The following is a 13368-nucleotide window of genomic DNA, read 5'->3' as shown; positions in this document are numbered from 1 at the left end:
TGCATCAGAATTACCAGAGACATTTTTAAATTCCACTTCAAATTAAGTGACAGTTTTTCGTCAGGATAGTCCATCGTTTCATCCGAGGTTTGACCTAATCCTACGACCCGATTGTTTTATTTTTGCCCAAATGGTTTTAACTTGTTAGTTATCATTTTCGTGTGAGTGTTTTTTTTTTTCAATGTTGTGTGAGGTAAATTTGTCCATTGGTCCAATAGTAGGCCCTGAGGATGGTTCCATAAAAGTATCGGAACGTCGGCGATGGGTGAATAGCATTCAACGCATTTAACTAGAATGCAAGACGAAATACCGAAAGCTGTTGTGTTAAACATCAATTCCAGTCGAAGATTATTTCAGTAACAATATCCAAATTTACATTCGTTCTAAAGATAATTGAAATACGCAAGTACTCACCACAAAAATTGAGGAAAAACAACTTTTTTCGAAACCACTGATGAGGAGAATTAATATTTATTTATTTGTTCATTATAATTGAATACCAATTCTGTAAGTAAATTGATAGAACAGGCAGTAGAATATGTTCGTTAGCTGTACAGTTAAGTTTGTGCTTGGTTGCTCGTTGTTTGCAGCTTTCCTTTAAGGGGTTATATACCTATTTAGTTTTCAAAAACTAGAAAACAAAAATTAGTGCATTATCATAAAGTGCAACTTCTTGAGAAGATTTTTACAAATTTTCATAAAGATCTGAGCAATTGGGAAGCGTGCGAATTGAACTTAAAAAAAAAAACATGGAATGAAATTTTATACGCGTTTATCTCGGAACGGTGTTTCTCAGTAAATGACTTTGCCTTGTTTACGATTGCAGCAAAATTACTGAACCGATTTTTTCGTCTTTTTTCTTCAATGTTCGTTATTAAATTCCCCGGTCGTTCAACGATCGTTTTTCGATACACGAATTTTAACTTTGCCGAAAAATTGTTTTTTCAGACATTTTCACATAACTTAAAGTAGTATACGAAGCCACCATAAAATCAATAACTGGTCAAAGTGGTTTGCTTAAAAGGTGTTACGGACAAAAATTGGTCAAACAAAAATGTTTAAATTTTTTTTAAACATCAAATCATGTTTCTTTTTCAAATTCAATTCGCACAGAATAAAGAAAACATATTGACTCAAGCTTCCTTTTTAGCGAATGTGAATTACCGGACCTTTCTCTTGACTCCTTCCATTAAGTTTTGTACAGCCTTCATGGTCGCTTTGTTCACCGCAGAACGTCAGTAAGCCTTGAATTGCATCGCGTTGACAACTGTCTTTCGTGTTTGCTTCAGGTTCCGTTTGACAATGACCTAGTACTTTTCTTTCGCAATAAAAATGTTGCTCTTCAAACCACATGAACAGATGGCCTGCCACACGAGAGATTTCTTTGCAAATTTTCTTCGCAACCTTTATGAACTTTCTTCAAACTTCGTCAGCATCTTAATGTACAGCTTTTACTTCCGTTGTCTGGTCGCCTTGTTTTGCTTCTCGTAACAAATTGGAGTCACCACCTTTTTGTAAGTTGAGAGTTCGGCTCGTTTCAAAGCTCGATTCACAGTTGTAGACGACACTCCCAGGTTGGACCCAGGACATCTCGGACGGAAAGGTTGGGTTTTCGCTTGAATCTGCTGGCTGCTCTGTACCAGCATTGCAAAGTGAGCGAGAAATAAATCCTCTCTTTTTCTTTCTACTTGAGAACAAGACATATGCTACGCTTCTCAAATCTTTTGCACACACGCTTTCGAGATACTCCTCTGTTTTCATTAGCGAACCTATACATTAGAGAAATGACAAGACACTCACCGTTAAGGCAACTGTCAACATCAAAACGGGCGAGCTGTATAGATTTGCATTGCCGTTATCCGTTTTGATGTTGACAGTTGCCTTAACGGTGAGTGTCTTGTTATTTCTCTAATGTATAGGTTCGCTAGTTTTCATTCATTCCCCTGAGTAGCACGCACCGACACGCGAAAACTCTTTTGTATTGCTACTCAACGACTGAAAAAGAGTCGCGAGTTCCTGCTAGCGAGTAGGACTAAAATTTGTCGACTGGAAGGAGTGCTTGAAAAACTGTGCTCGAAAACGAAAATGCTTTCTTCATCTACTCGGTTTTGCTTCGTGCACCGACAGCCAAACGTAGAATCTGTAAAGTATCGCATACTGGAACGTGTAGGGTACCGGACTGCTTTGGTAGTTTTTTTTGTTGAAAGTGCTTTTTTGTACAGTTGACATTTTTTAGGAAAGACAAAACTATTCTCTACAACTTTGCCAAAGACGTCACACCGACCGAACAAATCGTTCTTGATCTAATCACTGAAATTCCTTATCACAAATTAGTCGTGAATAAAAACAAAAAAAAGGCTCAAAATTACATCTTTGGCTCATAAGAACTTCTGTATAAAGTCGCAGTCAAGTCAAAAATGACAACGAAATAAATATATTTAAATTGGAACATTTTTTATGGAATTGCTCAGTTTGCCGAAGCGAAACAGAAAAACGGGTAATCGCAAAATTTATTTCCAGAATCCTTTCAGACTGTAGTCGCATAAAGTGCTACTTCAACATTCCACGATTTTTTTTTTTGCTCTATTCTCGACACACAACTGGCTAATTTATTCCCAGTGTCTGCTTTGCATATGGCGATAAACATGCAATAGCATCTCAATGTTAACACTTCGTGATAGACAAATCGCCGATCAAGCTAGTAAATCAACCGTAGACGGCGCGGGTCCTTCTATAATTTTATTTTCATTGCTTCGGTTCTCGTGCGGAGCTGGAGGGGAACATTCCAGCGTACGCTTCGAGCCCCGTGCGTCCGGTGAGCAGAAAACATGTACTGCTGCGGCAGAAAAAGTTGACCACTATAAATCACAATTTATCAAACTTGACTCGACTCTGGCGACACGGGCTATCATTTGACACTTCATCGTCACGCCGCCGTGAGCTCACGTTGCTTATGTTTTCCACACTTTCGACATCGCATGCTGAGAAGGGGAGGAGGAGGGTGAGAGTGCTCTGTTTACACTTCGGACCCAACTGCACATTGTTCATTCGCGAGCCACAAACTTTGACTCGGTGAACCTCCAGATAGAAATTTAATAACTGCAAGGATTGGAGACCTCAAGCCACTCTGCCGACGGCTCGGATTTGTTATTGTTACTGACACTTGGTGCCGGTGCGATTCATCACGGCATGCGGATCACTACATTCTCGATTGAATCGGATCGGATCGGGGACCGTCTGCGCAGTCGGTCGAGTTGGATTTGAATTTCATTTATACCCACCAGCAGTTGAGTTTTTGCAAATTAAAAGAAATATTTATGCAAGGAATGGTTTTGTTTATTGCTGGAGCATGTTAAGTGTGAAATGGATTAGCCGCTTAACGATAGTCGACAGTTTGTCGAGTGGCTTTGAAGTGACAGTTAACACTATAGTTATTGTTATTCGTATGTAGCATAACAAAACGTGCGAGATTTTCAATACGGTTAGTCATCAGCTATCGCTGATAGAAGGGAGATGTAGATCTCAACGAAGTGGGGAATTTTTAATGAATTCAAATTTTTAAAGCTCTGGACTGCGGAGAGCGGAATGACAAATATAAATGTCGCAGTAGTGAAATTTACACACTTAAAATTTACCGGCAATGGAAAAGTAAATTGGAACATGTTAATAGGGTTAAAATCAATACCACCAACCGATAAACATTCCCAAAGTAGCGCAAGGCTTAGCACTTCGAATCGGCCACTTTTCGTGTCTTGCCATCTGATGTGCAAATATTATGTTCTACTGTTTGACAGGCCGTCGCGCATAGTTAGCTGTGGCAGACTTCCGTCCACGACCTAGAGGCGGCTCCGGAATGGTAACTAACCGGACAAGCTATTTCTGCGCTAAAGTGGATCGAAACTGAATAAATTAGGCACTGGGCCTTTCCTCTATCTCTATTTCAGTTTTCGTTTCATCCCCTCCGAAACTGCTGCGAACGGACGGGGGAATGTTTCCGTTTGCAAACGTCATCATGATGGGTCGTTTAGCAATTCCGCATTCGCTTTACTGGTGGAATGTCGACTATTTGGGCTGGTACTACACAATACGACCCCCGGCGCTGCTTCGAGAACGGATGGTGAACGGTCAGGTTTGGACCGCTTCCATTCGCATTTATCGGTTTCCCAGATAGCGAACGCAGTTTAGAGGTATTTTGGACTAGCTATGTGCTAATTCTAAGGAATTACTTCCGCGTAATTTAAGGTTGTACTCGGAATGGGCAAACCAGAGCGCGGAAACCGGAAACTAGTTAAGATCTTCACATAATTGCAAAACATACATAGAGATAAACTACCAGGAGCAATTTAAGCACATTTTTCACTAAATTATGGTAATTATTTTATATCACATGATGTCATAAAAATTTTCTTCTTCAGTCTTCCTGACGGTGTTTTACACTATATCGAGCAACGGCGTTGAATCACCGGGTACCGGCGACTATGATTCACGAACTCTTATCATTGCCGCAAAAGAAACCTATAATGGCAGTCGTCAGTTGTTATTTCTTTTAAGTTGTACAGGCGTAGAATTCTTGTTCAATACAGCTTTTGCAGCCAACTATTATATTAGTTTACATGACAATTGATTGGCAGGTTCAATTTGGCTTGATAAACCTACAATCCTGAGATTACCTGTAAAAAATTAAACTAATTGTTAAAATGTGCGTGTCTTTTACATCTTTTTGTACGAAATGTTCGATCTAAGAGTTTTGGTCAATTTCACTTCAAAGTGACTTTCATCTCTATTACAACTCTTAAAGTACTTTCTTTCTGCATTCAAAAGATGCATGATTCAGATTCAGCTTCGGTTATGGTGATATTTGATTATCCCAGTTTAGCTTTTTCTACCTTTTCATTTCACCAGTGCAATGCTGAAGTGGAACGATTTGCATATGCACATACGCAGTACAGTTATTCCTAGAGAGAGCTCTCCAAATTTGCATCGCTGCTGGTCAGCATATGCGTGAATCGATTCCAAGCCCCAGCAACCAGGGTGGGAGTTTTTTTTTCTTCGATGGGAATGAGTAGTAACTGGAACTATGTTCAGTTTTATTAGGAATGTTGATGTTCTTCATAGACTTTTTTATGGAGCAATAACAAGTAGAATTTATCGATAGGCTTTCCGGATTCTTGTTAGTTCCAATCCTCCGTCCCTGTGATTGCGTCCCTGTTCTAGCCTATGAGTAACATATTTTCCTTTCCGTTTTCTACTTTTACAGATTCAGCAGTAGCATTTATGCCACTGCGTCGTCTATGACCGAAGGAGAAACCCGTCGTCAGATCTGATATTCATCAACGGCAGATCAACCGACAGTCGATGCACGTATAATCGGCTCCAAATCGGCACCGATAAATGGGCTCACGTTGGACGCGATTGTTTGTTTGATAAATCCCAAGCGGCGGAAACGAGGAGGCCGTACTTAAAAGGTGGTGGTGTGCACAAGAAGAAGGTGCAGGACGTAAACGGCTGAAGTCGCGCACATAATGCCATTAATCAAGTTGATTATTATTATGAATGTAATTAAGTGGAAAATGCTCGCAAGCGAAGAGGAAATATTTTAATAACTCGTAAAAATCGAGGAGTAGTGCTTTAGGAGTCTGGTGAGAAGCAGGCCGCCAGCGAAGACGACGCCGGTGACCACGTGCGGTTGGTGTTTTTTTTTTCTTCTCTTTATTACCGCCCTTTTAAACGTCGGTACCCAGTGACTGTGATATTTATAGGCAACACCAACAGCTGGTGTTGTCCCGATCGTGGGGCAAAGAAAATCTCAGTGCGTGGCGAAGTCAAGTGTGCCCAAGGGAAAAAAACGCGATGGCGTTTCGTTGGCTCGAGCTGTGTGTTAAATTTAGATTAGTGCTAATAGGTTTTATTGTTGTAATTTATTTTGTGAGTGTCGTGACTGCCGGTGCTGGAGGTGGCGGCGGTTCCGCGCTAGCGTCGTTTGTAGAGGAAGACTTCCAGCTGGGTAGCTACCGTCAGAATCCATACCAGTCGAGAAGGCGTCACCACTATCGCGAAGGTCACCATCGAAGGTCTTCTTTTAGGCGAGTTCGAGCCCCCCACGACGGTCGTGGTCGAGTGAAGAAAAGTGGTGTTGTTGAAGGTATTTTAGCCCAAGACTCGCCCATTAATGACATCATACGACAGGCACGAGAACGGAAACCAAACATAATTTTAATTTTGACCGATGATCAGGACGTCGAGTTGGGGTCGCTCAATTTCATGCCCCGTACTCTACGCTTGCTGCGTGAGGGTGGAGCCGAGTTTCGTCACGCCTACACTACCACTCCAATGTGCTGTCCCGCGCGCTCGTCGATCCTGACGGGCATGTATGTGCACAACCACAATGTCTTCACCAATAACGACAACTGTTCAAGCACCACCTGGCAAACAACCCATGAAACGCGCTCGTTTGCGACCTACCTCTCGAACGCCGGCTATCGCACCGGCTATTTCGGAAAATACCTGAACAAGTACAACGGATCGTATATTCCGCCGGGCTGGCGAGAATGGGGTGGTCTCATCATGAACTCCAAGTATTACAATTACAGCATCAACATGAACGGACAGAAGATTAAGCACGGCTTTGATTACGGCAAGGATTATTATCCGGACTTGATCGCTAACGATTCGATTGCTTTTTTGCGCCAAAGCAAACATCAGAACCACCGGAAGCCGGTGCTGCTGACGATGAGTTTTCCGGCGCCACACGGTCCGGAGGATTCCGCTCCGCAGTACAGCCATCTGTTCTTCAATGTCACCACTCATCAGTAAGTAAAATCTCGGGAAACCAGTTTGCATAATTCTGTTAAGATTGAAAGCGCCTGTAATTAAGATTATTATCTAGAATATCATAAAGGCGCGGATTAATTGATTCTACTTGATTAGTCATTAAATGATCATAAAACTTTTTATGTGATTAATAGAAGCCTCAATGATACATAAAATTTGAAATGGAAACATAACCTATTCTTAGAAAATGATATTTTCGTTATTTCAACTACAATTTTCCCCTACTAGAAACACAAATATTCCTTAACCAGAAACTTAAAAAAATGTTTTAGATTTTCAATGTTCTTTCAGATGAGAAATTTATAGTCATACTATTTATCTCAAAATACCTAACAGAGTTTGAATTGAATTGTTCCGGTCATCACTAGCTGCAATGAAATGATGTATTTCGTTGCGGCCAATTTTTTGGTTTGATATCGAACTGTTGGTTTTCTACTGTAGATGATTTTGTCATATGAGAAAAGCGTTGTAATGACAATGAGCTGTCTATTAACTACGTAAACTAAACTTATAAATATTAAAAAAAAAAAAAAAACAAAACAAAACTCACTCGTCAGTGTAAACAAATGAATATTTAATTGGGCCAAATTTTTATGATATACGAAGAATTTCGTTAATAAGCTACCTGAAAATTCAAAATTAGCTAAAAACTGAGAAATTTTAAATCATTTTTTCCTACAAAAATGCAAACTTTCCGCAAGCTTTTATCATAGGTTCTTGAAGGGCACAAGTAGGGCTTTCAAGCACACAATCAGGAACTGTGCTGACATTTGATGTTTTTGTTAGTCAAAATTATGAAAATTCGTCATATTTTCTACGTGGCCACAGAGCATACAGACGCGAGGCATGATCCTGTATGCCTGAAGGGCACTGGGTTCTGAAATGCCACTGCGACATTTTTACTGATTCTCTTTTGTGGTGGGCCCTGATTGCTGTGCACAGGTTACGGATTGCTCATGGAGTAGAACTGTTTTTTTTGTAAACCTGTACCCCAATTAGGTACAACATAGTTGATGAAACTAATGACTTGCTTGAGATTAGAGCTCCATACTTGGTTAGGAGTTAAAAGGTAACTTCCTAAGAAGTTGTACCTAGAATAAGCAAAAGCTTCGCAAGAGCAAAGCAAATGCTCTGAGCTCTCTGGTTCAGATTTACACAATCGGCAGGTGTCGTTCAACACTACACCGATTTTCTTTAAATGATAAAAAGTCACTAAGTAACTTTCTGGCGGGTTCAGGGTTCGGATAGATTAACTGTTTAGCTTGTCTACAACCCTGTACCAGTTGCCATTGGGATGCTATTTCTAGCCTTTCCCAAGTTAGTAGTTCGTTTTTGATAGCGGAATTGGAAGTACCCCGAAACGTCTAGAAGCCAATAAACCGCTGGGCTGATCCCTGTCTTGCTAGGTAGTTAGCGTGTTCATTACCCTCGACTCCGCAATGTCCGGGCACCCAAAACAGAAAAAAAACTGAGTTCTGTCGGGAAAGTTCCCGTAGAGTTTCAGTACATTCCCAAACAAGTTTGGAAGCGCATTTGACGGACTTGAGTGCTAGTAGTGCTGCTTGACTGTCTGTAGTTGCGTTTCAGAGATATTTTTGCGCAGATATATATGGCATACACCTCTGCTTCAAAAACGGTGGGCCCTTTGCCCAGGGAAATCGTTTCCCTGATACCGGGTCTGTATATACCAGATCCCGTTAGGGATCCCATTTTCGAGCCATCCCTATAAAAACTCACGATGCCACACGGGTAAAAATATTGTCCCGTTTTCATGACCTTTCAGGTCATGAAATCATGAATGCTGTTTTCCGACAGAATCATGACCCATGACTCATGATATCATGATGTCAACCCCGAATATCATGAGCTATGAAAAGCGTTTTCAAGAAACATCGCTGTCGCATGGACTCATAGAATATTGAGTTATGACTCATGATACCATGGGTTGGACTCTGAATATCATGAACTACTCAGAGCGTTTTTATAAATACGACTCATGACTGCTAAAAACGTAACACATATCTGTCAAACTGTGCGCCGGTATATTCAGTGATTGCAAGTTTAGAAATCGTGATTAATACCGAAGGTGGACTAGCGTATTTCATGTGCAAAACAAGGTTTTCGCGAGTGAATGTGTTGATAAAACATAAGACGAGTGTCCGGTTGCATAAATTTACTCAACACAGTATTATCAAGTGCGGTTGAAACTGAAACAACTGTGGCAGAGAACATACGATTGCTGCTAGAATTGATGGATTAGAAGCTGTGCGGCGAGTGTCATCTGCCTATTAATGATTTGAAACCAGTGCCCCGCGGTTTCTGCGATGCCTTTTGTCACATCGGCTAGCAATGTTGTGAAATTAACGGTCGTGCCCACAAGGATTTGTTCGCACAAGGGAAGGCAATGCTTATTTGTCCCGCCTGTAAAGATAAATTAGGCGGTAGAAGAACTCGTGCCTATTTTGCCGAAAAACTAAATAATGTGCCGGCTGTGCCAACGAATGCTGTTCAATTTAAACAGCTGTGTGTGTACGTAATTCTGCAAGCCGCGGCAGTAACTCGATCGATTTGATCTTTCGGTTGCATTTATCACCCCCGCACCCCAATCAGTTAGGTGGTGGTTGTATTCGCTTCGCATGAACTGTAAACTGCAGACTGGTGAAATACCTGTGTGTTCTCCAACCAGGTTTTCTGGCAAATTTCGCTAGCGGAAATTTGGAACTGTAAACTATCTTGACACATCACTGAAGTTAAGCGTAATAAAGACTTGTTTTTTTACGTAGAACTACATTTCTCAGGAAGATCGGCTACATTGGGGTGAAAATGAAAATATAAAAACGGAAAAGGGGACAAAATTTGTGTTTTTTAATGCTTATAAGCCGCTTAGTTTCCAACGTATTCCCGTCGTTTTTGTAGCAATCAATTGAAAATTATCCACGCATGAGCCCCCAAATACAGACAATTGTAATTTGATTATTTGAACTATTGTAGGTAGCGAACGGCTTCGGCAGTGGTTAAGATTGGTGCAGAAAACCTGCCGAAGCCTTTCGCTACCCTACTATTGAAAACTGTTATTGAAAAGTGTTAAAATAACAAGAAATAAAATAAAATTTATTAAAAAGTCTTGAAAAGCAATCAGTTTACTAGTGAAGGATGGGTGCTAACTATGTAGTAGCGGGCAGCAGCGATAGCGAGTACCAGTAGCGGTAGAAGTAGCAGCGTCAGCGGTAAGTGTAACGGTATTACCTCTTCTAGTAAAAAGCTGCTTATGTGCGGTAGCGACAATTCCTCCAGTGAAAAACTGCCGTATTTTGCCAACACACAAACGGGGGTGTTGGCAATCAAAATCTGTCTGTCGTTAAATTTTTAGTCCGAAAACAGCTTTTAATGTCAGGAATAGCACAGAGATGGGATCAGCATCATATCCTAAATTGAATTAAAAAACTAATTGTCCTTTTAAGGATGAACTAAATAGTCAATTGAAGAGTAAAAATTTTGTCGTTCATACATTACACCTTTATCAAATTGTTGGTGTGCTTTGATATAGACGATTGTAAATTCGATATTATCTTCATGTCTCAGTACGAGTTCGAAATTTAAATGTGCACCAAGGAACAAATAACTGAGTGACCAACTTTTTTATAAGTAGACCCTGTTGATGTTTTCCACAATAATGCGAAGGAGCCCAGTTTAAAGCAACCATCAACGTCAAACATTAGTTCTACTATTCAGGATGTCCATGATGTTCAACATATTGCTTTATGAGAGAATTTGAGGCGACATTTTGACAACTTATAAACATTTAAGCATCTGATAGGAACAGCTTTTACTACATTTACACAGTTTACCTAACTATAATCGATCCGCTGCATCACGCCACGCCATTCCGATGCGTCTTGAAACAATTATTTTTGGCTGATCGTGCTCGCGAGTAGGGGAGTGCACGCGAATAAGACCGTAAATAGGAGTGTGTGTCCATGGTTTCGGGAGCGAAGAAAACTTGCAAGCGTCAACACCCGGTGGTGTGAAATGAAGGAAGTGTGAAAGAACGAGAGACAGTTCGAATGGTGGAGGTACTTCATTGTGTGTGTGATTTCGGTAGCGGTGAGAACACTACTTGGAGTATCGCATGCTTGTTTAGAGCGAGTTTAGCAACACTGGAGTATACAACCATAAACCATTTGTAGTTGAAAAAAACTTTAAAACAAGTTGTTTTCCTTGTTTTGTGTTGCAAAATATTTTTTTTTGTGTATACTTTTATCGGTAAGATAAATCTGTTATCTGCAACTTTTTTGAAGAAGTCACACCGATTAAACAAACCGTTCTGTCTCTAAAAATATTTTTTAACCATCCATAAGGCAATCCACGGGTGACGTTTCACTGCTTGTACGTTTGTAATTGTTTTTTCAAGTTGCAAAACCAAAACACAACCAAACACAAAATCTTTTAATGCCGAAAAAAAAAATCTAAAGTGATATTTTATTATTGGGTAAAGAATTGTCACTAACCATACTGGAGCAACCGATCGTTTGTTTTTCGTGCTTTTCGATCCGGGTTGCATCCAAGTTGCGACCGAACATACCTAAGGCTGTCAAAAGTTGAACATACCTAAGGCTGTCAAAAGTTGAAAACTAACTGAAATCAGCTGACCGCACCTGTCTCGTCAATTGCCGTAGCAACATCCATAAACTAAGTAACGCTAAAAACCCAATTTTTGGACCCCTACCCTCCCATATGTAACGAAAAGTAACGCCAAAACCTACCCCCCATAAAATTACGTAACGCTGTAGAAGAATACGCCACATAAAAATGCTCATATTTGGAAAGTCTCCCCATGGATTTTTTGTTACGTAACGCTGATCTTACCTCCCCCTCCCCTATATAACAAATCGTATTGCCAAAAAATATATACCCCTCCCTCCTATAGGTATTACGTAATTTATGGATGCCGCCAAATTATTCGTGACCAAAAACAAAAAATAATAATAGCACAAAATGACATCTTCAGCCCATAAGAACATCTATGCAAAGTGCAAATGCAATGCTATGCAAATGACATTTAAGAAAAATAGATGAGAAACATTTTGTGTTTACTAATGTCATCGATAAAGATTGACAGTACTTTTTTCAGAAAAATGGTTGAAATGTTATTATAAATTGATTAGGGTATCGAACGTCTTTGGCAGGTTTTTGCATAATACTGCTGCAGAAAAGCTGCCAAAGAAAACTTATTAATTTATGTTTTACTTTGTTTTGCCGTGCAAATCATAATATTACTGACTGTCGAACTTGTTACTACAAACGCAAATCCTCAAACCCGTAACAGTTTGGATCTAAGACCGTGAACAAAATCAGATCTTTTACGATTATAATTATAATTTCAATAATTCATAATCATGAATCAAATTCCAACTTATCAGAGTGATGAATCCAATTCAAAGTTTATGAACTTTATCCTAAGTTTAATGAATTTTTATTGTAGTTTCATGAAATAAATTACTGACTTCATAAACCAAAACACGAATTCAAATATAATGTCTATTTTCATTCGTGGAACGCTAGATCACATGAATTATATTTTCAGTTTCATGATCGATAAATCATGACATTAAGATTTAATGAACCAAAGTGAAGTTTCATAAATTAAATGTACACCCAGTGCGCACAAATGACATGTTGGTGACCTTTAAGAGAAGATTAATATTCGTATTAGAAAAATGTTCTGTAAATGGTCAGGAATGCTGAAAAAGCGTCGAAATGGCGGGGCTTACAGCCTTATACAATTTTTTGCATTTACATGTTTTCAACTGTGTGATATTTATAGGAGAAAGCAGAAACGTTTCTAATTTTGTTTTGAGTTGTCATCGCGAGTCGTATCTTTATCAACACATTCATGAATATTTTTCGTGACAAAGTTCTAAAATAAAATATACAGTTCGTCACCAACTCCCGAACATTGCCATTCATTTTTTTTTAATTTCGCCGATAAAATTTAGAAATGATTGAACGTGTACATATAAGCAATAACAAAGAACAAGTTGAATTTGCGATGAATGCCAAAAGCTATTTTCAAACGCAATCCCATTTTCATGGAGAAAGTATGTCGCCTACCCCTTGAAATTTTCGCGCGCCTTCCCAAAAATTAGGTTTTAGATAGTATTCGTAAAATTATAAATATTTTAGAAACACTAAAAATGAAATTTATTGTTTTTTCAAGCGTCTGTCTGTTAATGCAGTGGTTCTCAACCTGGGGTACGCGTACCCCTAGGGGTACGCGAGAGCCTTCAGGGGGTACGCGAAAGAAAAATCAGTAATGGCGGACAAAGGAATTTTTTTAAAATACTTTATTTGTTGTTCAAACTTGCTCCTAAAACATGACTGTAGCAATCAAACAAATCACAGTTCAATTTGAAACCTAAACTAGACTACCACAACGTGAGCTACCACTACTCTCTCTCACTCTGCGAGAACATTACAAACCAAGGGGTACAATTGATTTGGGAAAAATCGCCAAGGGGTACGCGGACAAAAAAAGGT

The 13368-nt window shown here is 39.6% G+C and overlaps 1 protein-coding gene across 5 annotated transcripts in view; it reads left to right on the top strand.

Moving 5' to 3' along the window:
- The window catches only part of LOC129730032 (extracellular sulfatase SULF-1 homolog), a 111519-nt gene that overhangs the window by 70404 nt on the left and 27747 nt on the right, over window positions 1–13368 (top strand). For all 5 annotated transcript variants that reach the window (XM_055689000.1, XM_055688999.1, XM_055689001.1 and 2 more), the window contains exon 4: window positions 5258–6809. In XM_055689000.1, the coding sequence (XP_055544975.1) occupies window positions 5851–6809 (959 nt within the window). In that variant the 5' untranslated portion in view covers window positions 5258–5850. The remainder of the gene's footprint in view (window positions 1–5257; window positions 6810–13368) is intronic.

The sequence above is a fragment of the Wyeomyia smithii genome, chromosome 3 (assembly GCF_029784165.1).
Source record: "Wyeomyia smithii strain HCP4-BCI-WySm-NY-G18 chromosome 3, ASM2978416v1, whole genome shotgun sequence".
NCBI lineage: Eukaryota > Metazoa > Arthropoda > Insecta > Diptera > Culicidae > Wyeomyia > Wyeomyia smithii.
The sequence above is the reverse complement of the archived record's forward strand: the minus strand, read 5'-3'. Positions and strand labels throughout refer to the sequence as shown.